General features: G+C 70.0%; 2 protein-coding genes and 1 long non-coding RNA gene across 3 annotated transcripts; all 3 read right to left on the minus strand.

The window, feature by feature from the left end:
• Nucleotides 1-1227: 1227 nt before the first annotated feature.
• On the minus strand, nucleotides 1228-22238 carry LOC127385294 (uncharacterized). The gene is given in 31 exon segments (XM_051620940.1): nucleotides 1228-1313; nucleotides 1472-1546; nucleotides 1731-1907; nucleotides 2081-2176; nucleotides 2307-2429; nucleotides 10839-11222; nucleotides 11306-11610; nucleotides 11692-11915; nucleotides 11918-11964; nucleotides 12106-12238; nucleotides 12241-12422; nucleotides 12521-12817; nucleotides 12889-13206; nucleotides 13294-13614; nucleotides 13696-13786; nucleotides 14259-14539; nucleotides 14816-15514; nucleotides 18261-18404; nucleotides 18737-19021; nucleotides 19152-19539; nucleotides 19542-19725; nucleotides 19811-19836; nucleotides 19839-19916; nucleotides 19918-20126; nucleotides 20205-20343; nucleotides 20390-20472; nucleotides 20600-20861; nucleotides 20863-20924; nucleotides 21011-21307; nucleotides 21379-21696; nucleotides 21785-22238. Coding segments are annotated over 31 exon segments (6768 nt in total).
• Nucleotides 3173-6042, minus strand: LOC127385213 (scavenger receptor cysteine-rich type 1 protein M130-like). The gene is made up of 6 exons (XM_051620800.1): nucleotides 5354-6042; nucleotides 4952-5272; nucleotides 4532-4849; nucleotides 4164-4460; nucleotides 3748-4071; nucleotides 3173-3621 (listed from the first exon to the last, which is right to left on the minus strand). The coding sequence occupies exons 1-6, from the start codon at nucleotides 5403-5405 to the stop codon at nucleotides 3263-3265; spliced, it is 1671 nt and encodes a 556-aa protein (XP_051476760.1). The 5' UTR covers nucleotides 5406-6042; the 3' UTR covers nucleotides 3173-3262.
• LOC127385249 (uncharacterized) lies at nucleotides 17882-18790 on the minus strand. The gene is made up of 3 exons (XR_007889628.1): nucleotides 18669-18790; nucleotides 18261-18404; nucleotides 17882-18134 (listed from the first exon to the last, which is right to left on the minus strand). It is a non-coding gene; the product is annotated as an uncharacterized LOC127385249 (long non-coding RNA).
• Nucleotides 22239-23150: the final 912 nt, after the last annotated feature.

The following is a 23150-nucleotide window of genomic DNA, read 5'->3' on the forward strand; positions in this document are numbered from 1 at the left end:
AGTGATCCCGGAAATGAAGAGTCCCGAAGAGGGAGGAGGAGGAGGCAGCTCCATGACTTTCCTTCCCAAAACAAGGCTGGGAGCCCTGAGCTAAGCATGGTTCTTATGGAAGGGTTTGAAATCCAGGGGCTCCCGGGTTTTTCAGTCAAACCCACGAGCTGTTGTCAGGAGGAGGGTGAGCTGCGAGCATCGGCACCGTGTCCCAAAGCCACCTTTTCTCCCCCCAGAACAGCATCTCCCTCACGGGCTCATTCCTGGGAGTCCCCTGGGTAGTAAATTGCCCATCCTGGTGTTTCTGCAGGGGTCTGGTGGCAGTTCCATGGAGGGTTGGTGGAGGTGGCAGCAGGAAGGCTGTGCCGGATGCCATTCAGAACAGAAACGCTGCCTCACGTGGGACAGGAACTTTGCTGTCCCTCAGCCCTCCCAGCACGGCTCCACCATCCCACCACAGCATGGACCCACCATCCCCCCAGGCCAAACCACGGTGAGGGGACCAGGCTGTCCCCAGGGTGAGTTTACCCTGAGTGGCTGCAGCTCCCACTCTGCTTGCAGCCCCCGAAGATATTTCTTTGGGTGTTCTTCTCTCTCCTCTGCCCCGTGCCAGGAGAAACATCTCCACAGTGCTGGATTTTGCGACCCTGTTGGCCCAGGAAGCACAGCAGGAGCTCAGGCCCCACCTGAAGGTCGGATACCTCCTGGAGCAGGACGTGCCTCGGGCAGGAGCCATGGCCAGGCTGCCCTTCCACCGCGGGGTCCGGCCGGGAGCGGGGGGGACAGGGGGCAGGAAGGTGCTCCCCTCCCTCGGGAGAGGTGCCCTCCCTTAGGAGAGCTCCTTGCCCCAAACGGAGCCTTTTCCAGCCCGATTCCCAGTGCTGCTGAGGTCTGAGCCCACGTGGGTGGGAGCGGCCCTGGATGTTCCCTGATGCCAAATAAAGACCCTGGGGCCGGTCCCAGGACCCCCCTGCTGCTCTTCTGTGTCCTCCCAGCCCTGTCCCCACCCTGCCCAGGGGCTGTGTCTGTGGGTCCAGCTCCTGCCCCCCAGCCCCAAGGGCTGCCTGATGTTCCCGGGACTCAGGTGCCAGTGCCAGGAGCCAGGTCCCAAACTTCGTATCTTCATATTTTAATAACAAAGGGAAATTCAGAAGGAAAGGTGACCTCCTCTGTGACCAGGGCCACCCCAGCACCCTGCGTGTCCCCAGGAGCTCCCGGGGCCCAGCCCTGCCATCCTCACAGCGACGTCCCCAGGGTGCTGATGCCAACATCGTCATAGTCTGTGTCCCCCGGGGGCTGTTCCCGTGGGTCCCTTGTGGCTCCTGTGGGAGTTGGAGGAGGGAGCAGTTCCCACCTTAGGGGACAGCAGAGGCCCGGGTCTTGCCCCATGGATTTGCTGCCTGCTCCCTGCCCACCACCACAGCCAAGTCCTCCCCAGAGGTGGCTCTGCAGAGGACACAGTGCCCATGGCCCCTCTTACCTGTGGCTGGGCCACAGCTCCAGCTCCTCTGTGCCATCTCCTCATAGCCATCCTGGGTGCCGTACTCGGGCAGAGCTGGGAGTTCTCGGTGGGCAGGAGTGAGCCAGAGGTAGTGGCAGGGCTCTGGCTGTGCCACCCCCCTCCAACCAGGTCCCCAGGGATGTGCTGGTGAAACTGGGGCTGCAAGCCTTGACAGACCTGCAGCAGGGATTCATTAGCAGCAGGAACTCATTAGCAGCAGGGAAAGGTGATGATTTGCTCATGGGAGCCACAGCTGAGCTGGGTTGGCCCAGGCTAGGGAGTGACCATGTCCCCAGGGCTCCCTGCTGGGTGCCTGTCCCCATGTCCCTACCTGGAGCTGCACGGGGGTCACTCTCCTCCACGCTGTCCCCAGAGGGATAGGGCAGATTCGTCCCTGACCCCAGGGATGGAGACCCTGGCAGGGGGAGGACGGGATGTTGGGGCAGCCTGAGCAGGGCCACAGTGGCACCAGGGGACACCTCCGTGCCATGGGGACCAGCTGGTGCCACGCCAGCAGGACCGGGTGCTGCGCTGGGGCTGAGCCTCCCAGCTTCGGGGACAAGCACCGGGCACGGGGGCTGCACCCACCTGAGCCACTGGGCACCTCCTCGTACTTGGGCGCCTGGGTGTAGTCCAGCTCCTGGTAGATGGCATCAGGGATGGCATCTGTGTCCCTGCTGGTGCCTAAATGACAACAGTGCTCACCCGGTGTCGTGGGCACAGTGGGTGGCACCGGCGTCACCCCCTGCCCACCCGCTCAGCTGCCCCGTGGCGGGGGAAAACCAGGACCCCCCGCATCCCCTCTCTGACCCACCTCGGCGCCGAGCCCAGGCCTGGCACCCCAGCAGGGCCAGGGCCAGGCACAGCAGTGCCCCCAGGACCCCGCACAGGACTGTGGGCACCGACGCTGTCCCCGCGGTGCTGCTGCTGGGCTCGCCTGTGGGGACACGGAGTGAGGAGGAGCCCCGGCCAGCCCAGCGCAGGGGGCTGCTGGCACGGGCACGGTTACCTGTGCAAGTGACACCATCCGGGCACTGGCTCCCTGGGGATGGGGTGACCGTCCCGCCGATGTCATCCCCGTCCCCCTCACAAGTGACAAATGCGTGCCCGCTGGGGCCGCACGCCTGCAGGTGCCAGGGTGCCGAGGGGCATCTCCAGAGCCAGCGAGCCCCCTCCTCGCAGCGCACCCAGGCCAGCCAGGCGAGGGGCGGCTCCTGGGCAGGGGCGGCCTCCAGCGTCCCCCCGTTCCCGCAGCCCAGCTGCCGGCAGACGGCGGTGGCCGTGTCCCGGCTGCTGTCCTCGGCACACACGCGGCCCCAGGTGCCGTTGTGGCGCAGCTCCAGGTGCCCGTTGCAGCGGCCGCTGCCGCCCTCCAGCCGCACGGAAAGCTGCTCTGCAAGGGGGGAGCGCGGCAGGGCTGTCAGCACCGCCGTGTCCCCTGCCCGGGCCCCGCATCTGGGGCCGCCCGGCACTGACCTGAGCACACGAGCGCTGCCCCGCCGCCGCGCCGGCAGCCGCGCGGGGCCGGAACCGGGCAGTCCCACAGAGACCCTTCGCTCCCGGCACAGCCCCCGGCATCCGCCCACAGCGTCCCGCTGCCGGCACCCACGGCAGCCGAGCCCGCTGCCTGCAGCGCCGCGCCACAGCCCAGCTGGCGGCAGGCGACGCTGGCATCTCGCTGCTCCCAGCCGTCCTGGCAGACGCCGGCCCAGCTGCCGTTGACATAGACCTCCAGCCGCCCGGCGCAGCGCCCGGGGCCGCCCGCCAGCCTCAGCCGCCGGCTGCCTGTGGGACACCCAGGGCACCCGGCTGCAGAGGCCACTCGGGGGGCCAGCAGCCCTGTCCCTGCCCGGGACACTCACCCGAGCAGACCACAGCCACCTCCTGGCTCGCCGACACGTTGCACAGGGCCGGGCTGTCCCGGCTGCTGCCACAGCGCAGCGCCGCGCTGCCCGAGCCCGCCACGGCCTGGACCTTCTCCAGCTCGCCACAGCCCAGCTGCTGGCACACCGGGCCCGCATCCCGCGGCCCCTCCGCCACTCGGGCCCAAGCCCCCGAGCCCGTGGCCGCCTCCAGCCGCCCGTCGCACCGGCTCTGCCCCTCCACCAGCCGCAGGGGCTTCTCAACACCTGCAGCGGCAGCCCCGCGGGGGTCCTGAGCCCGTGCCAGGGCCCCGCTCCAGCCCCCAAGGGCCCTCAGCCCCCAAGGGCCCCCAGCGGCGGGGGGGTCCCCTCCAGGCCTCTCCCGCCCCTTACCCTCCAGCGCGGAGCAGCTGACAGCGGCAGCGTGGCCGGGGGGGCAGGCGGGCTCCCCCAGCGCCGCCGTCAGGCACTCGCCCGGGTGCCGCTCGTTCCCCTGGCAGCGGAACGTGTCCCTCCACACTGTCCCGTTCCCGCCACCGAAGGAGCCCGCTGGGGGCACGGCGCTGGCGGGGCCGCAGCCCAGGTGCTGGCACAGCACGTGGGCGTCACGCAGGTCCCAGCCGCTGGCACACAGGGACCCCCACGTCCCCCCCGCCTCCACCTCCACCCGCCCGGCGCAGCCCGAGCTGCCGTTCGCCAGACGAAAACCTGTGTAGGCTGCAGCAGGAAGGCCGGGTGGGGACACACACACACACACACACACAGAGACACAGGGTGGCGGGGAACCCCCCGGTGTCCCCGGCACTTACGGGAGCAGACGATGCCGGCGTGGCCAGCGCAGCCCTGGCTGCGGGGCGGGCCCCGGGCGCAGCTGGACAGGAGGGACTCGTGGCCGCTGCAGTTGAAGCCCCCCTGCCACAGCGGCCCCGCTCCCTCCTCAGACCACAGCGGGACAGCAAGTGCCGCGCCGCAGCCCAGCTCCTGGCAAACCACCCGGGCAGCCTCCATGTCCACCTCGTCCTGGCAGACGCTGGCCCAGCTTTGGCCCTGCCACACCTCCAGCCTCCCGGCACAGGCACCGTCCCCACCAACCAGCCGGCTAAACCCTGCCGGGAAAGAGCCGGCTGAGCCCTCAGGGATGCACCAGCGAGTGTCCACACGGACTCCTGCCTCCTACCTTGGCACACAACAGAAGTGTCATAGTCATGTGGGCCTTTGTAGGGTCCCCAGCCGCGGACCTCACAGTCCCAGAGAGCAGCTTCATCCCCCCGGCATTCGACCGCAGCCAGGCTGATGGGGCCGTCCCCTTCTCCATAGGTGTTCCTGGCAGGGTGGGCACCAACAGCCGAGCCACAGCCAAGCTGCTTGCAAACCACCTCAGCATCCTCCATGGTCCATGGCTTGTCTCCCACCGAGCCCCAGCGTCCCTGCAGCTTCACCTCCACCCTCCCGTCGCAGGGACCCCTGCCCGCCGCCAGCCGCAGCTCCACCGCCTCTGCACCGGGCACCAGCGCGACCTCAGCCCTGGCCCCGGCACACGGCGGTGCTCCTGGCACTGACACCCCTCACCCTTCTCCCCTCACCCTTCTACCCTCACCTGCGCAGGTCACCCCTATGTCCCGGTCATGGCCACAGAAATGTTCTCCCCATCCATAATGTGGACACTCCTGCAGAGCCTCTTCCTTGCCAAGGCAGTACTTAAGATGGAGCCAAATCCTGCCGGTGCCTTGTCCAAACGGGGCATAGACAGATGTTCTGGCCACCGGGCCACAGCCCAGCTTCATGCACACCAGGGTAGCCCAACCGGTATCCGGGAGCACGTCATTCTTGCAGACCGAGCCCCACTGGCCCTCGTGCTTCACCTCCACCCTCCCGGCGCAGCGCCCGCCGCCGCCGACCAGCCGCAGCTCCTCGGTGCCTGCAGCCACGAGGGTGCTGAGCCCGGCACGGGGCTCCAGGGGCTCCCTCCCCCGCGGGCTCCCCGCGCCCCGCTGCTCACCCCCACAGAGCTGCAGGCACAGCAGCAGCCCCAGCTCCCTCACAGGCACCATCCTGCTGTCCCAGGCCCCCCGGGGCGGGCGGGGGGATGTCTATCAGCAGCACTGCAGGCGGGAGCCAGCGGAGGCGGCACCTTCAGAGCCCTTATCAGGTGGGTTATCTCCCCTCGCCTCCAATAATCTGCTCTGTGCCCAAATATGAGGCTCGGCTGCGCTCCTGGCGTCACAGCCCTCGCTGCAGCAGGTCAGGGCCGGATGTCCCCGAGGGGAGCCAGCCCCCCTTCCCAGCTCACCTGCCACCAGCACGGCCCGCCCGGGGGGCTCATCCCAGCCGTGTCCCCTCGCAGGGCTGACCCCACTGCCACAGCCTGGCAACAGCCCCATCCTGACGGTGACAGCAGCCACCCCAAAGGCTCCGCAGGGCCTCCCTCAGCACCAGCACGGGGCAGAGCACAAAGACTGCAGCCTGCCAGCACTCCTCCTTGGGCTGCTCTGCTCCCCGCGGGTGCCTGCAGAGCCCGGGGGGGGGCACACACACGGAGCTGCAAGCAGCCCCCAGGCTCACCACAGCACTCGCAGGTGGCACATCCCCGGCCCCTCGGCGAGGCTGGCAGCACATGGCGGTGCCAGCAGGTGTGCCACCACGCCTGCCTCGCTGCGCCGGCAGGAAGGAGGCGGGTCTGTGTCCCCCACCCCCCCGCCACTGGCACCGACCGCACGGGCTCCCTGGCCGCCTGCGGGGGCGCTGGGGACACCAGGCTTCCGCACGCCCATGGGGACGGGAAACGCAGGTGGCCCAGGGCCCGTGTGAGGTGCAGCCCCTGGGGATGCAGACGTGCAGGGGGACCTGCAGGCAGCACCGTGAGCTGAGGGGCCACAGACTCACAGGAGCCCCAGGGCTGGAACACACCCTTCAGGTCATCAGCTCCAGCCTGTGACCAACACCCCCACATCTCCAGACCACGCCACCAAGTGCCACATCCAGCCTGTCCTTCAACACTGCCAGGGACGCTGCCTCCTCCTCTTCCCTGCGACGGGCCACCCGCAAACGCCCCTGTCTCGCCATCCCGGGGTGCTGGGGGTGCCCCCGTCCCTGCTGTCACCCGGGATGTCCCCAGGGCTCAGCGCGGACCTGCCACGGCCCCCGGGCAGCCGCCGGCGATGGAGGCGACGGCAGCTCGACCTTCCTCCCCGCCACTGCCGGCCCAGAGCTCGCGCAGGCCCGTGACCGGCGGTCCCGAGGCGGGTTTGTGCCGCCATCCCGTCCCAAGGCCGCTCGGGGGCTCCGGGCGCGGCCAGACCCGACCCCGCCGCCTCCGCCCCCCGCCCCGGAGCTGCCGCCTCCCCCCGGCAGAGGGCGCCGCCGCGGGGCCGAGGCCGTCCGGAAAGAGCCGAAGCGGCGGCGGAGGCGGCCGAAGCGGGGCGGGGCGCGGCCACGATGGCGGAGCAGGTCGAGCAGCTGCGGGCGGACGGCGTGTCCAAGGAGCTGGTGCGGGAGGGCACCGGGCCGCTCAGCGACTTCCGCGACGGCACCAAGCTCCGACCGCACCGGCACCGCCACCGGCGCGCGGCGGACGAGGCGGCAGATGAGGCGCTTCCGGCGCTGCCGCCGATCCCCAAGGAGGCAACGAGCTGCTCCGGCAGGGCGAGGGGCAGGAGGCAGCTGCCAAGCACCGCGCTGCTCTGCTCCAGCCGCCCGGCATCGCACAGGCTGCTCCTTCTGCAGCCCAAGGGAAGAAGGTCTTCCAGGTGCCTCAGCTCCTCCCGCCCCAGCAGCAGCTTCTCCTGTCGCTGGGGCTTTCGTTCCTCAGCGCGGGATGTTGCCGTGTCTTGGGGAGAGCCGTGGGAGAAGGAGGGTCCCGCGGGCTCCTCCATCCCCTGCACGCGGTGGGACTGATGGAGATGGAGCGTCTTGGCCCAACCACCCCAGCCCCAACAGGCCCCTCTGGGCCCAGGGCTCAGCTCGGCCTCACGTCCCCCTTCTTGCATCCCACGGGGAGATCCCTGGTGCAGGAATTCTCAACGGACCTGGAGCTTTGCCCGAGAGCAGGAGAACTCCAGGACAGCGCTCGTGATCCTTCTCATCTCCCCAGGCCCGGAGATGCCAGCAGAGGAGTCCTCCTGGGAGCTGCTGGTGAGCTCTGCCTGGGGTGGGTTCTGTGCCGGGGGGCAGCCGGGAGCTGCCGGTGCTGGTGAGGGCTGCCCAGGCCCCTGGGCCCTTTCTCCCTGCAGCTGCGGTGCCTGGGGACCCGGAGGCCATTGCCAGGGCTGGGAAGAGCCGCGCTCCCCGGCCCAGCTGCTGTGCCAGGCCCTGTGGGACGCGGGCAGGAGCTGGGGAGGCTGCGGGGAGGGCCCGGGCCCCAGGAGCTCCCTGGCTGCAGCAGCGGCTTCTGGGACCCGCAGGGTGGGTCTGGGCCCTTCTTGGGGGGGTGGGTGTGGCTGCCCGTGCTGATTGGCTGGGTAGTGGGTGTGGTCCCTGAATGCTGATTGGCTGGCCGGTGGGTGTGGTCCTTGAATGCTGATTGGCCGGGAGGTGGGTGTGGTCGCTCCGTGCTGATTGGCCGGGAGGTGGGTGTGGTGCAGTGAGGGACCCAGCACCCCCGGAGTGCCCACAGCACCACCTGCTACCCCCTGGCTCCCTGGGACATCCCCCTGGCAGCTCCTGGCACCCCCTGTGTAACCTCCTGACATTCCCCAGCACCCCATAGCATCCCCCCCAGCACCTCTAAGCATACCCTGGTATCCCTCCCAGCAACACCTCTGGGTATTTCCTGGCACGTGCCTGGCGTCCTTCCCTGACACCCCTGGGCATTTCCTGGTATCCCCATGAGTATCACCTTGAACATCGTTCCCACCACCTTCCAGGTATCCACCCTGAACATCCCCCCAGGCACCCCTCAGAAACCCCCAAATCCCCTGGTATCCTCCTGGCATCCACCAGCACCTCCTGGAATCACTCCAGCACCCCCAGACATCTCCTGGCATCCCCCCCAACACATCTGGGTATCTCCTGGCATCCTCCTGGCATCCCTGGCATCTCCCAGGTGGCCAAACCCCCGGGGCGGAGCAGATGGCTGGGGACATTCCCCAGCCAAGTCCCTGTGCCGTGGCATCTGTCCCAGGGCGAGGAGCTCCCAGGCAGGGCCCCCAGGGTCCCCGCAGTGGGGTGGCCCTGGGGCTGGCTCTGAGGGCCTTTCCCGGGGGGGTTCCCGGCAGGCTGTGCTGCTCCCGCCTCAGCAGCGCCAGGGGCTGCGAGGAGCTGGGGCCGTGCTGGGCCCCGGGCCGTGCCTGGAGGAGCTGGATTGGTCCTTCAGCCAGGGGCTGCGCGACGCCGGCGCGGAGCTGCTGTGCCAGGGGCTGCGGGGAGGGCTCCTGGGGACAGCCAGCGTCCCCTCCTTCCCGCCCGGAGCACCTGGCCAACCTGCCCTGCCAAGCCCAGGGCCCTGGCTGTTCCCCTCCCGCCCGCAGGCTGGGGAGCTGCGGGATGAGGAGGGGGATGCCCCCATCCCGCTGCCCTGGCGCTGCTGAACAGCTCTTCTCCTTGTCTCCTCCCCTCTCTTGCAAGACTCAGCACGGCCGGCTTGGCCCAGGAAGCGCTGCAGGAGCTCAGGCCCCACCTGAAGGTCGGATACCTCCTGGAGCAGGACGTGCCTCGGGCAGGAGCCATGGCCAGGCTGCCCTTCCACCGCGGGGTCCGGCCGGGAGCGGGGGGCACAGGGAGCAGGAAGGTGCTCCCCTCCCTCGGGAGAGGTGCCCTCCCTTAGGAGAGCTCCTTGCCCCAAACGGAGCCTTTTCCAGCCCGATTCCCAGTGCTGCTGAGGTCCGAGCCCACGTGAGTGGGAGCGGCCGTGGGTGTTCCCTGGTGCCAAATAAAGACCCTGGGGCCGGTCCCAGGACCCCCCTGCTGCTCTTCTGTGTCCTCCCAGCCCTGTCCCCACCCTGCCCAGGGGCTGTGTCTGTGGGTCCAGCTCCTGCCCCCCAGCCCCGAGGGCTGCCTGATGTTCCCGGGACCCAGGTGCCAGGTCCCAAACTTCGTGTTTTCATATTTTAATAACAAAGGGAAATTCAGAAGGAAAGGTGACCTCCTCTGTGGCCAGGGCCACCCCACCACCCTGCGTGTCCCCAGGGGCTCCCGGGGCCCAGACCTGCCATCCTCACAGCGACGTCCCCAGGGTGCTGATGCCAACATCGTCATAGTCTGTGTCCCCCGGGGGCTGTTCCCGTGGGTCCCTTGCGGCTCCTGTGGAATTTCGGGGGGAGCAGCTCCCACCTTAGGGGACAGCAGAGGCCAGGGTCTTACCTCAAGGATTTGCGGCCTGCTCCCTGCCCACCACCACAGCCAAACCCTCCCCAGAGGTGGCTCTGCAGGGGACAGGGTGGCCGTGGCCCCTCTTACCTGTGGCTGGGCCGCAGCTCCAGCTCCTCCGTGCCACCTCCTCGGAGATGATGTCCCCAGTGCTGGGAGTAGGGGACTCTGCAGGCACGGCCATGGCATCGTCGTAGCCATCCTGGGGGCTGTGGTCGGGCAGGGCTGGGGGGTCTGAGTGGGCAGGAGTGAGCCAGAGGCTGTGGCAGGGGTCTGACTGTGCCACCCCCCTCCAGCCAGGCCCCCAGGGATGTGCTGGTGGCACTGGGGCTGCAAGCTCTGCCAGAGCTGCAGCAGGGATTCATTAGCAGCAGGGATTCATTAGCAGCAGGGAAAGGTGATGATTTGCTCATGGGAGCCACAGCTGAGCTGGGTTGGCCCAGGCTAGGGAGTGACCATGTCCCCAGGGCTCCCTGCTGGGTGCCTGTCCCCATGTCCCTACCTGGAGCTGCACGGGGGTCACTCTCCTCCACTCTGTCCCCAGAGGGATAGGGCAGCTTCGTCCCTGACCCCAGGGACGGGGACCCTGGTGGGGGGAAAACGTGATGTTGGGGCAGCCTGAGCAGGGCCACAGTGGCTCCAGGGGACACCTCCGTGCCATGGGGACCAGCTGGTGCCACGCCAGCAGGACCTGGTGCTGCGCTGGGGCTGAGGCCTCCAGCTTCAGGGACAAGCACCGGGCACGGGGGGCTGCACCCACCTGAGCCACTCGGCACCTCCTCGTACTTGGGTGCCTGGGTGTAGTCCAGCTCCTGGTAGATGGCATCAGGGATGGCATCTGTGTCACTGCTGGTGCCTAAATGACGCCAGCGCTCACCCGGTGTCGTGGGCACAGTGGGTGGCACCGGCGTCACCCCCTGCCCACCCGCTCAGCTGCCCCGTGGCGGGGGAACCCCGGGACCCCCCGCACCCCGTCTGGGACCCACCTCGGAGCCGAGCCCAGGCCTGGCACCCCAGCAGGGCCAGGGCCAGGCACAGCAGTGCCCCCAGGACCCCGCACAGGACTGTGGGCACCGACGCTGTCCCCGCGGTGCTGCTGCTGGGCTCGCCTGTGGGGACACGGAGTGAGGAGGAGCCCCAGCCAGCCCAGCGCAGGGGGCTGCTGGCACGGGCACGGTTACCTGTGCAGGTGACACCATCCGGGCACTGGCTCCCTGCGGATGGGGTGACCGTCCCGCCGATGTCATCCCCGTCCCCCTCACAAGTGACAAATGCGTGCCCGCTGGGGCCGCACGCCTGCAGGTGCCAGGGTGCCGAGGGGCATCTCCAGAGCCAGCGAGCCCCCTCCTCGCAGCGCACCCAGGCCAGCCAGGCGAGGGGCGGCTCCTGGGCAGGGGCGGCCTCCAGCGTCCCCCCGTTCCCGCAGCCCAGCTGCCGGCAGACGGCGGTGGCCGTGTCCCGGCTGCTGTCCTCGGCACACACGCGGCCCCAGGTGCCGTTGTGGCGCAGCTCCAGGTGCCCGTTGCAGCGGCCGCTGCCGCCCTCCAGCCGCACGGAAAGCTGCTCTGCAAGGGGGGAGCGCGGCAGGGCTGTCAGCACCGCCGTGTCCCCTGCCCGGGCCCCGCATCTGGGGCCGCCCGGCACTGACCTGAGCACACGAGCGCTGCCCCGCCGCCGCGCCGGCAGCCGCGCGGGGCCGGAACCGGGCAGTCCCACAGAGACCCTTCGCTCCCGGCACAGCCCCCGGCATCCGCCCACAGCGGCCCGCTGCCGGCACCCACGGCAGCCGAGCCCGCTGCCTGCAGCGCCGCGCCACAGCCCAGCTGGCGGCAGGCGACGCTGGCATCTCGCTGCTCCCAGCCGTCCTGGCAGACGCCGGCCCAGCTGCCGTTGACATAGACCTCCAGCCGCCCGGCGCAGCGCCCGGGGCCGCCCGCCAGCCTCAGCCGCCGGCTGCCTGTGGGACACCCAGGGGACCCGGCTGCAGAGGCCACTCGGGGGGCCAGCAGCCCTGTCCCTGCCCGGGACACTCACCCCGAGCAGACCACAGCCACCTCCTGGCTCGCCGACACGTTGCACAGGGCCGGGCTGTCCCGGCTGCTGCCACAGCGCAGCGCCGCGCTGCCCGAGCCCGCCACGGCCTGGACCTTCTCCAGCTCGCCACAGCCCAGCTGCTGGCACACCGGGCCCGCATCCCGCGGCCCCTCCGCCACTCGGGCCCAAGCCCCCGAGCCCGTGGCCGCCTCCAGCCGCCCGTCTCGCACCGGCTCTGCCCTCCCACCAGCCGCAGGGGCTTCTCAACACCTGCAGCGGCAGCCCCGCGGGGGTCCTGAGCCCGTGCCAGGGGCCCCGCTCCAGCCCCCCAAGGGGCCCTCAGCCCCCAAGGGCTCCCCAGCGGCGGGGGGGTCCCCTCCAGGCCTCTCCCGCCCCCTTACCCCTCCAGCGCGGAGCAGCTGACAGCGGCCAGCGTGGCCGGGGGGGCAGGCGGGGCTCCCCCCAGCGCCGCGTCAGGCACTCGCCCCGGGTGCCGCTCGTTCCCCTGGCAGCGGGAACGTGTCCCTCCACACTGTCCCGTTCCCGCCACCGAAGGAGCCCGCTGGGGGGCACGGCGCTGGCGGGGCCGCAGCCCAGGTGCTGGCACAGCACGTGGGCGTCACGCAGGTCCCAGCCGCTGGCACACAGGGACCCCCACGTCCCCCCCGCCTCCACCTCCACCCGCCCGGCGCAGCCCGAGCTGCCGTTCGCCAGACGAAAACCTGTGTAGGCTGCAGCAGGAAGGCCGGGTGGAGGACACACACGCACACACACACACAGAGGACACCAGGGTCGGCGGGGAACCCCCCGGTGTCCCCCGGCAACTTACGGGAGCAGACGATGCCGGCGTGGCCAGCGCAGCCCTGGCTGCGGGGCGGGCCCCGGGCGCAGCTGGACAGGAGGGACTCGTGGCCGCTGCAGTTGAAGCCCCCCTGCCACAGCGGCCCCGCTCCCTCCTCAGACCACAGCGGGACAGCAAGTGCCGCGCCGCAGCCCAGCTCCTGGCAAACCACCCGGGCAGCCTCCATGTCCACCTCGTCCTGGCAGACGCTGGCCCAGCTTTGGCCCTGCCACACCTCCAGCCTCCCGGCACAGGCACCGTCCCCACCAACCAGCCGGGTAAACCCTGCCGGGAAAGAGCCGGCTGAGCGCTCACGGGTGCACCAGCGAGTGCCCACCCGGACTCCTGCCTCCTACCTTGGCACACAACGGCAGCGTCATAGCTATTGAAAAACTTGTAGGGTCCCCAGCCGTAGATCTTGCAGTCCCAGAGCGCAGCTTCATCCCCCCGGCATTCGACCCTAGCCAGGCTGACGGGGCCGCCCCCTTCTCCATAGTCAGTCCTGACATGGTGGACACCAACAGCCGAGCCACAGCCCAGCTGCTTGCAAACCACCTCAGCATTGTTCATGGTCCAGCCGCTGTCCGCCACCACGCCCCAGTGTCCCTGCAGCTTCACCTCCACCCTCCCGTCGCAGGGACCCCTGCCCCGCCGCCAGCCCGCAGCTCACGCCTCTGCACGGGCACCAGCGCGGCCTCAGCCCTGGCCCCGGCACACGGCGGTGCCCCTGGCACTGACACCCCTCACCCTTCTCCCCTCACCTGCGCAGGTCACCCCTATGTCCCGGTCATGGCCACAGGAGTGTTGTCCCCATCCAAAATGGACACAGTCCTGCAGTGTCGCTTCACTTCCCAGGCAGTGGAAGAGACGGAACCAAATCCTGCCGGTGCCTTGTCCAAACGGGGCATAGACAGATGATCTGGCCACCGGGCCACAGCCCAGCTGCCTGCACACCACGGTGCCCCAGTTGCGATCCCAGTGGAAGTCGTGCTGGCAGACCGAGCCCCACTGGCCCTCGTGCTTCACCTCCACCCTCCCGGCGCAGCGCCCGCCGCCGCCGACCAGCCGCAGCTCCTCGGTGCCTGCAGCCACGAGGGTGCTGAGCCCGGCACGGGGCTCAAGGGGCTCCCTCCCCCGCGGGCTCCCCACGCCCCGTTGCTCACCCCCACAGAGCTGCAGGCACAGCAGCAGCCCCAGCTCCCTCACAGGCACCATCCTGCTGTCCCAGGCCCCCCGGGGCGGGCTGGGGGATGTCTATCAGCAGCACTGCAGGCGGGAGCCAGCGGAGGCGGCATCCTTCAGAGCCCTTATCAGGTGGGTTATCTCCCTCGCCTCCAATAATCTGCTCTGTGCCCAAATATGAGGCTCGGCTGCGCTCCTGCCGTCACAGCCCTCGCTGCAGCAGGTCAGGGCCGGATGTCCCCGAGGGGAGCCAGCCCCCCCTTCCCAGCTCACCTGCCACCAGCACGGCCCGCCCGGGGGCTCATCCCAGCCGTGTCCCCCTCGCGGGGCTGACCCCACTGCCACAGCCTGGCAACAGCCCCATCCTGACGGTGACAGCAGCCACCCCAAAGGCTCCGCAGGGCCTCCCTCAGCACCAGCACGGGGCAGAGCACAAAGACTGCAGCCTGCCAGCACTCCTCCTTGGGGGGCTCTGCTCCCCGCGGGTGCCTGCAGAGCCCGCGGGGAGGACACACGCGGAGCTGCAAGCAGCCCCCAGGCTCACCACAGCACTCGCAGGTGGCACATGCCCGGCCCCTCGGCGAGGCTGGCAGCACATGGCGGTGCCAGCAGGTGTGCCACCACGCCTGCCTCGCTGCGCCGGCAGGAAGGAGGCGGGTCTGTGTCCCCCACCCCCCGCCACTGGCACCGACCGCACGGGCTCCCTGGCCGCCTGCGGGGGCGCTGGGGACACCAGGCTTCCGCACGCCCATGGGGACGGGAAACGCAGGTGGCCCAGGGCCCGTGTGAGGTGCAGCCCCTGGGGATGCAGACGTGCAGGGGGACCTGCAGGCAGCACCGTGAGCTGAGTGGCCACAGACTCACAGGAGCCCCAGGGCTGGAACACACCCTACAGATCATCAGCTCCAGCCTGTGACCAACACCCCCACATCTCCAGACCACGCCACATCCAGCCTGTCCTTGAACACTGCCAGGGACGCTGCCTCCTCCTCTTCCCTGCGACGGGCCACACGCAAACGCCCCTGTCTCGCCATCCCGGGGTGCTGGGGGTGCCCCCGTCCCTGATGTCAACCGGGATGTCCCCCAGGGCTCAGCGCGGACCTGCCACGGGCCCCGGGCAGCCGCCGGCGATGGAGGCGACGGCAGCTCGACCTTCCTCCCCGCCACTGCCGGCCCAGAGCTCGCGCAGGCCCGTGACCGGCGGTCCCGAGGCGGGTTTGTGCCGCCATCCCGTCCCAAGGCCGCTCGGGGGCTCCGGGCGCGGCCAGACCCGACCCCGCCGCCTCCGCCCCCCGCCCCGGAGCTGCCGCCTCCCCCCGGCAGAGGGCGCCGCCGCGGGGCCGAGGCCGTCCGGAAAGAGCCGAAGCGGCGGCGGAGGCGGCCGAAGCGGGGCGGGGCGCGGCCACCATGGCGGAGCAGGTCGAGCAGCTGCGGGCGACGGCGGCGTGTCCAAGGAGCTGGTGCGGGAGGGCACCGGGCCGCTCAGCGACTTCCGCGACGGCACCAAGCTCCGACCGCACCGGCACCGCCACCGGCGCGCGGCGGACGAGGCGGCAGATGAGGCGCTTCCGGCGCTGCCGCCGATCCCCAAGGAGGCAACGAGCTGCTCCGGCAGGGCGAGGGGCAGGAGGCAGCTGCCAAGCACCGCGCTGCTCTGCTCCAGCCGCCCGGCATCGCACAGGGTGCTCCTTCTCCAGCCCAAGGGAAGAAGGTCTTCCAGGTGCCTCAGCTCCTCCCGCCCCAGCAGCAGCTTCTCCTTTCGCTGGGGCTTTCGTTCCTCAGCGCGGGATGTTGCCGTGTCTTGGGGAGAGCCGTGGGAGAAGGAGGGTCCCGCGGGCTCCTCCATCCCCTGCACGCGGTGGGACTGATGGAGATGGAGCGTCTTGGCCCCACCACCCCAGCCCCAACAGGCCCCTCTGGGCCCAGGGCTCAGCTCGGCCTCACGTCCCCCTTCTTGCATCCCACGGGGAGATCCCTGGTGCAGGAATTCTCAACGGACCTGGATCTGTGCCCGAGAGCAGGAGAACTCCAGGACAGCGCTCGTGATCCTTCTCATCTCCCCAGGCCCGGAGGTGCCAGCAGAGGAGTCCTCCTGGGAGCTGCTGGTGAGCTCTGCCTGGGGTGGGTTCTGTGCCGGGGGGAAGCCGGGAGCTGCCGGTGCTGGTGAGGGCTGCCCAGGCCCCTGGGCCCTTTCTCCCTGCAGCTGCGGTGCCTGGGGACCCGGAGGCCATTGCCAGGGCTGGGAAGAGCCGCGCTCCCCGGCCCAGCTGCTGTGCCAGGCCCTGTGGGACGCGGGCAGGAGCTGGGGAGGCTGCGGGGAGGGCCCGGGCCCCAGGAGCTCCCTGGCTCCAGCAGCGGCCTGTGGGACCCGCAGGGTGGGTCTGGGCCCTTCTTGGGGGGGTGGGTGTGGCTGCCCGTGCTGATTGGCTGGGAGGTGGGTGTGGTCCCTGAATGCTGATTGGCCGAGATGTGGGTGTGGTCCCTCCGTGCTGATTGGCTGGGAGGAGGGTGTGGTGCAGTGAGGGACCCAGCACCCGGGGGTGCCCTCAGCACCACCTGCTACTCCCTGGCTCCCTGGGACATCCCCCTGGCAGCCCCTGGCACCCCCTGGGTAACCTCCTGACATCGCCCAGCATCCCTGGAATCCCCCTCAGCACCTCCTAGCATCACCCAGCATCCCTGGCATCTCCACCCCAGAACCCCTTCATATCATCCTGGCATCCCCCCTGACACCTCTGGGCGTCTCCTGGCATCCCCCTGAGTATCACCCTGAACAAACCCCCAGCATCCCTGGGCATCCTCCCAGCGCACTCTGGGTGTCTCCCCAAACATTCCCCAGGCACCCCATAGCATCCCCTCCAGCACCTCTAAGCATACCCAGGCATCCCTCCCAGCAACACCTCTGGGTGTTTCCTGGCATGTGCCTGGCATCCTTCCCTGACACCCCTGGGCATCTCCTGGTATCCCCATGACTATCACCTTGAACATCGCTCCCACCACTTTCTGGGCATCCCCCCTGAACATCCCCATGGCACCCCTCAGAAACCCCCAAATCCCCTGGTATCCTCCTGGCATCCACCAGCACCTCCTGGAATCACTCCAGCACCCCCAGACATCTCCTGCCATCCCCCCCCAACACATCTGGGTATCTCCTGGCATCCTCCTGGCATCCCTGGCATCTCCCAGGCAGCCAAACCCCCCGGGCGGAGCAGATGGCTGGGGACATTCCCCAGCCAAGTCCCTGTGCCGTGGCATCTGTCCCAGGGCGAGGAGCTCCCAGGCAGGGCCCCCGGGGTCCCCGCGGTGGGGTGGCCCTGGGGCTGGCTCTGAGGGCCTTTCCCGGGGGGTTCCCGGCCGGCTGTGCTGCTCCCGCCTCAGCAGCGCCAGGGGCTGCGAGGAGCTGGGGCCGTGCTGGGCCCCGGGCCGTGCCTGGAGGAGCTGGATTGCTCCTTCAGCCAGGGGCTGCGCGACGCCGGCGCGGAGCTGCTGTGCCAGGGGCTGCGGGGAGGGCTCCTGGGGACAGCCAGCGTCCCCTCCTTCCCGCCCGGAGCACCTGGCCAACCTGCCCTGCCAAGCCCAGGGCCCTGGCTGTTCCCCTCCCGCCCGCAGGCTGGGGAGCTGCGGGATGAGGAGGGGGATGCCCCCATCCCGCTGCCCTGGCGCTGCTGAACAGCTCTTCTCCTTGTCTCCTCCCCTCTCTTGCAAGACTCAGCACGGCCGGCTTGGCCCAGGAAGCGCTGCAGGAGCTCAGGCCCCACCTGAAGGTCGGATACCTCCTGGAGCAGGACGTGCCTCGGGCAGGAGCCATGGCCAGGCTGCCTTCCACGCGGGTCCGGCCGGGAGCGATGGGGGACGGGGGCAGGAAGGTGCTCCCCTCCCTCGGGAGAGGTGCCCTCCCTTAGGAGAGCTCCTTGCCCCAAACGGAGCCTTTTCCAGCCCGATTCCCAGTGCTGCTGAGGTCAGAGCCTGCCGCACACTTGGGGGCACAGCGGAGAGTGTCGTGTAAATAAAGACCCTGGGACCGGTCCCAGGACCCCCCTGCTGCTGTTCTGTGTCCTCCCAGCCCTGTCCCCACCCTGCCCAGGGGCTGTGTCTGTGGGTCCAGCTCCTGCCCCCCAGCCCCGAGGGCTGCCTGATGTTCCCAGGACCCAGGTGCCAGCGCCAGGATCCAGGTCCCAAACTTCGTGCTTTCAGATTTTAATAGCAAAGAGAAATTCAGAAGGAAAGGTGACCTCCTCTGTGGCCAGGGCCACCCCAGCACCCTGCGTGTCCCCAGGGGCTCCCGGGGCCCAGCCCTGCCATCCTCACAGCGACGTCCCCAGGGTGCTGATGCCAACATCGTCATAGTCTGTGTCCCCCGGGGGCTGTTCCCGTGGGTCCCTTGTGGCTCCTGCGGGATTTGGGGGGGAGCAGCTCCCACCTTAGGGGACAGCAGAGGCCGGGCTCTTGCTGCATGGATTTGCTGCCTGCTCCCTGCCCACCACCACAGCCAAACCCTCCCCAGAGTTGGCTCTGCAGGGGACAGGGTGGCCGTGGCCCCTCTTACCTGTGGCTGGGCCACAGCTCCAGCTCCTCCGTGCCACCTCCCCGGAGATGATGTCCCCAGTGCTGGGAGCAGGGGACTCTGCAGGCACGGCCATGGCATCGTCGTAGCCATCCTGGAGGCTGTGCTCGGGCAGGCCTCGAGGGTCTGGGTGGGCAGGAGAGAGCCAGAGGCTGTGGCAGGGGTCTGGCTGTGCCACCCCCCTCCAGCCAGGCCAATGGGGATGTGCTGGTGGCACTGAGGCTGCAAGCTCTGCCAGAGCTGCAGCAGGGATTCATTAGCAGCAGGGATTCATTAGCAGCAGGGTAGGTGATTTGCTCATGGGAGCCACAGCTGAGCTGGGTTGGCCCAGGCTAGGGAGTGACCATGTCCCCAGGGCTCCCTGCTGGGTGCCTGTCCCCACGTCCCTACCTGGAGCTGCACGGGGGTCACTCTCCTCCACGCTGTCCCCAGAGGGATAGGGCAGCTTCGTCCCTGACCCCAGGGACGGGGACCCTGGTAGGGGTGGGACGGGATATTGGGGCAGCCTGAGCAGGGCCACAGTGGCACCAGGGGACACCTCCGTGCCATGGGGACCAGCTGGTGCCACGCCAGCAGGACCTGGTGCTGTGCTGGGGCTGAACCCCCCAGCTTCGGGGACAAGCACCGGGCACGGGGGCTGCACCCACCTGAGCCACTGGGCACCTCCTCGTAGTTGGGTGCCTGGGTGTAGTCCAGCTCCTGGTAGATGGCATCAGGGATGGCATCTGTGTCCCTGCTGGTGCCTAAATGACAACAGTGCTCACCCGGTGTCGTGGGCACAGTGGGTGTCACTGGCATCACCCCCTGCCCACCCGCTCAGCTGCCCCGTGGCGGGGGAACCCCGGGATCCCCCGCAGCACCTCTGGGACCCACCTCGGCGCCGAGCCCAGGCCTGGCACCCCAGCAGGGCCAGGGCCAGGCACAGCAGTGCCCCCAGGACCCCGCACAGGACTGTGGGCACCGACGCTGTCCCCGCGGTGCTGCTGCTGGGCTCGCCTGTGGGGACACGGAGTGAGGAGGAGCCCCAGCCAGCCCAGCGCAGGGGGCTGCTGGCACGGGCACGGTTACCTGTGCAGGTGACACCATCCGGGCACTGGCTCCCTGCGGATGGGGTGACCGTCCCGCCGATGTCATCCCCGTCCCCCTCACAAGTGACAAATGCGTGCCCGCTGGGGCCGCACGCCTGCAGGTGCCAGGGTGCCGAGGGGCATCTCCAGAGCCAGCGAGCCCCCTCCTCGCAGCGCACCCAGGCCAGCCAGGCGAGGGGCGGCTCCTGGCAGGGGCGGCCTCCAGCGTCCCCCCGTTCCCGCAGCCCAGCTGCCGGCAGACGGCGGTGGCCGTGTCCCGGCTGCTGTCCTCGGCACACACGCGGCCCCAGGTGCCGTTGTGGCGCAGCTCCAGGTGCCCGTTGCAGCGGCCGCTGCCGCCCTCCAGCCGCACGGAAAAGCTGCTCTGCAAGGGGGGAGCGCGGGCAGGGCTGTCAGCACCGCCGTGTCCCCTGCCCGGGCCCCGCATCTGGCGCCGCCCGGCACTGACCTGAGCACACGAGCGCTGCCCCCCGCCGCCGCGCCGGCAGCCGCGCGGGGCCGGAACCGGGCAGTCCCACAGAGACCCTTCGCTCCCGGCACAGCCCCCGGCATCCGCCCCACAGCGGCCCGCTGCCGGCACCCACGGCAGCCGAGCCCGCTGCCTGCAGCGCCGCGCCACAGCCCAGCTGGCGGCAGGCGACGCTGGCATCTCGCTGCTCCCAGCCGTCCTGGCAGACGCCGGCCCAGCTGCCGTTGACATAGACCTCCAGCCGCCCGGCGCAGCGCCCGGGGCCGCCCGCCAGCCTCAGCCGCCGGCTGCCTGTGGGACACCCAGGGGACCCGGCTGCAGAGGCCACTCGGGGGGCCAGCAGCCCTGTCCCCTGCCCGGGACACTCACCCGAGCAGACCACAGCCACCTCCTGGCTCGCCGACACGTTGCACAGGGCCGGGCTGTCCCGGCTGCTGCCACAGCGCAGCGCCGCGCTGCCCGAGCCCGCCACGGCCTGGACCTTCTCCAGCTCGCCACAGCCCAGCTGCTGGCACACCGGGCCCGCATCCCGCGGGCCCCTCCGCCACTCGGGCCCAAGCCCCCGAGCCCGTGGCCGCCTCCAGCCGCCCGTCGCACCGGCTCTGCCCCTCCACCAGCCGCAGGGGCTTCTCAACACCTGCAGCGGCAGCCCCGCGGGGGTCCTGAGCCCGTGCCGGGGCCCCGCTCCAGCCCCCAAGGGCCCTCAGCCCCCAAGGGCCCCCAGCGGCGGGGGGGGTCCCCTCCAGGCCTCTCCCGCCCCTTACCCTCCAGCGCGGAGCAGCTGACAGCGGCAGCGTGGCCGGGGGGGCAGGCGGGCTCCCCCAGCGCCGCCGTCAGGCACTCGCCCGGGTGCCGCTCGTTCCCCTGGCAGCGGAACGTGTCCCTCCACACTGTCCCGTTCCCGCCACCGAAGGAGCCCGCTGGGGGCACGGCGCTGGCGGGGCCGCAGCCTAGGTGCTGGCACAGCACGTGGGCGTCACGCAGGTCCCAGCCGCTGGCACACAGGGACCCCCACGCCCCCCCCCGTCTCCACCTCCACCCGCCCGGCGCAGCCCGAGCTGCCGTTCGCCAGACGAAAACCTGTGTAGGCTGCAGCAGGAAGGCCGGCTGGGGACACACACGCACACACAGAGACACAGGACGGCGGGGAACCCCCCGGTGTCCCCGGCACTTACGGGAGCAGACGATGCCGGCGTGGCCAGCGCAGCCCTGGCTGCGGGGCGGGCTCCGGGCGCAGCTGGACAGGAGGGACTCGTGGCCGCTGCAGTTGAAGCCCCCCTGCCACAGCGGCCCCGCTCCCTCCTCAGACCACAGCGGGACAGCAAGTGCCGCGCCGCAGCCCAGCTCCCGGCAAACCACCCGGGCAGCCTCCATGTCCACCTCGTCCTGGCAGACGCTGGCCCAGCTTTGGCCCTGCCACACCTCCAGCCTCCCGGCACAGGCACCGTCCCCACCAACCAGCCGGCTAAACCCTGCCGGGAAAGAGCCGGCTGAGCCCTCAGGGATGCACCAGCGAGTGCCCACCCGGACTCCTGCCTCCTACCTTGGCACACAACGACAGCGTCATAGCTATTGAAAAACGTGTAGGGTCCCCAGCCTTCGATCTTGCAGTCCCAGAGTGCAGCTTCATCCCCCCGGCACTCGACCAGAGCCAGGCTGAAGGGGCCGTCCCCTTCTCCATAGGTTTTTATGACATGGTGGGCACCAACAGCCAAGCCACAGCCCAGCTGCTTGCAAACCACCTCAGCATCTTTCATGGTCCAGACGTTGTCTGCCACCGAGCCCCAGCGTCCCTGCAGCTTCACCTCCACCCTCCCGTCGCAGGGACCCCTGCCCGCCGCCAGCCGCAGCTCCACCGCCTCTGCACCGGGCACCAGCGCGACCTCAGCCCTGGCCCCGGCACACGGCGGTGCTCCTGGCACTGACACCCCTCACCCTTCTCCTCTCACCTGCGCAGGTCACCCCTATGTCCCGGTCATGGCCACACAAGTGTTGTCCCCGTTCTGCAGACTGACACTCCTGCAGCGCATTTTCGCTGCCCTGGCAGTGGAAGAGATGGAGCCAAATCCTGCCGGTGCCTTGTCCAAATGGGGCATAGACAGACGCTCTGGCCACCGGGCCACAGCCCAGCTTCCGACACACCACGCTGGGCCAACCGGTATCCCAGCCGAAGTCGTACTTGCAGACCGAGCCCCACTGGCCCTCGTGCTTCACCTCCACCCTCCCGGCGCAGCGCCCGCCGCCGCCGACCAGCCGCAGCTCCTCGGTGCCTGCAGCCACGAGGGTGCTGAGCCCGGCACGGGGCTCAAGGGGCTCCCTCCCCCGCGGGCTCCCCGCGCCCCGCTGCTCACCCCCACAGAGCTGCAGGCACAGGAGCAGCCCCAGCTCCCTCACAGGCACCATCCTGCTGTCCCAGGCCCCCCGGGGCGGGCTGGGGGATGTCTATCAGCAGCACTGCAGGCGGGAGCCAGCGGAGGCGGCACCTTCAGAGCCCTTATCAGGTGGGTTATCTCCCCTCGCCTCCAATAATCTGCTCTGTGCCCAAATATGAGGCTCGGCTGCGCTCCTGCCGTCAAAGCCCTCGCTGCAGCAGGTCAGGGCCGGATGTCCCCAAGGGGAGCCAGCCCCCCTTCCCAGCTCACCTGCCACCAGCACGGCCCGCCCGGGGGGCTCATCCCAGCCGTGTCCCCTCGCGGGGCTGACCCCACTGCCACAGCCTGGCAACAGCCCCATCCTGACGGCGACAGCAGCCACCCCAAAGGCTGCGCAGGGCCTCCCTCAGCACCAGCACGGGGCAGAGCACAAAGACTGCAGCCTGCCAGCACTCCTCCTTGGGCTGCTCTGCTTCCCGCGGGTGCCTGCAGAGCCCGGGGCGGGGGGAAGAGGAGCTGCAAGCAGCCCCCAGGCTCACCACAGCACTCGCAGGTGGCACATCCCCGGCCCCTCGGCGAGGCTGGCAGCACATGGCGGTGCCAGCAGGTGTGCCACCACGCCTGCCTCGCTGCGCCGGCAGGAAGGAGGCGGGTCTGTGTCCCCCACCCCCCGCCACTGGCACCGACCGCACGGGCTCCCTGGCCGCCTGCGGGGGCGCTGGGGACACCAGGCTTCCGCACGCCCATGGGGACGGGAAACGCAGGTGGCCCAGGGCCCGTGTGAGGTGCAGCCCCTGGGGATGCAGACGTGCAGGGGGACCTGCAGGCAGCACCGTGAGCTGAGGGGCCACAGACTCACAGGAGCCCCAGGGCTGGAACACACCCTTCAGATCATCAGCTCCAGCCTGTGACCAACACCCCCACATCTCCAGACCACGCCACC

This window comes from Apus apus, chromosome 5, assembly GCF_020740795.1.
Source record: "Apus apus isolate bApuApu2 chromosome 5, bApuApu2.pri.cur, whole genome shotgun sequence".
NCBI lineage: Eukaryota > Metazoa > Chordata > Aves > Apodiformes > Apodidae > Apus > Apus apus.

Excerpts from the sequence above, each read along its gene's own strand:
- LOC127385213 (XM_051620800.1), bottom strand. The coding sequence starts at position 5,405 with ATGGTGCCTGTGAGGGAGCTGGGGCTGCTGCTGTGCCTGCAGCTCTGT. Across the intron at positions 5,273-5,353 it reads GTGCCTGCAGCTCTGTGGGG|GCACCGAGGAGCTGCGGCTG; the intron begins GTGAGCAGCGGG and ends TCGTGGCTGCAG. Across the intron at positions 4,072-4,163 it reads CGCCGGCATCGTCTGCTCCC|CCTACACAGGTTTTCGTCTG; the intron begins GTAAGTGCCGGG and ends TTCCTGCTGCAG.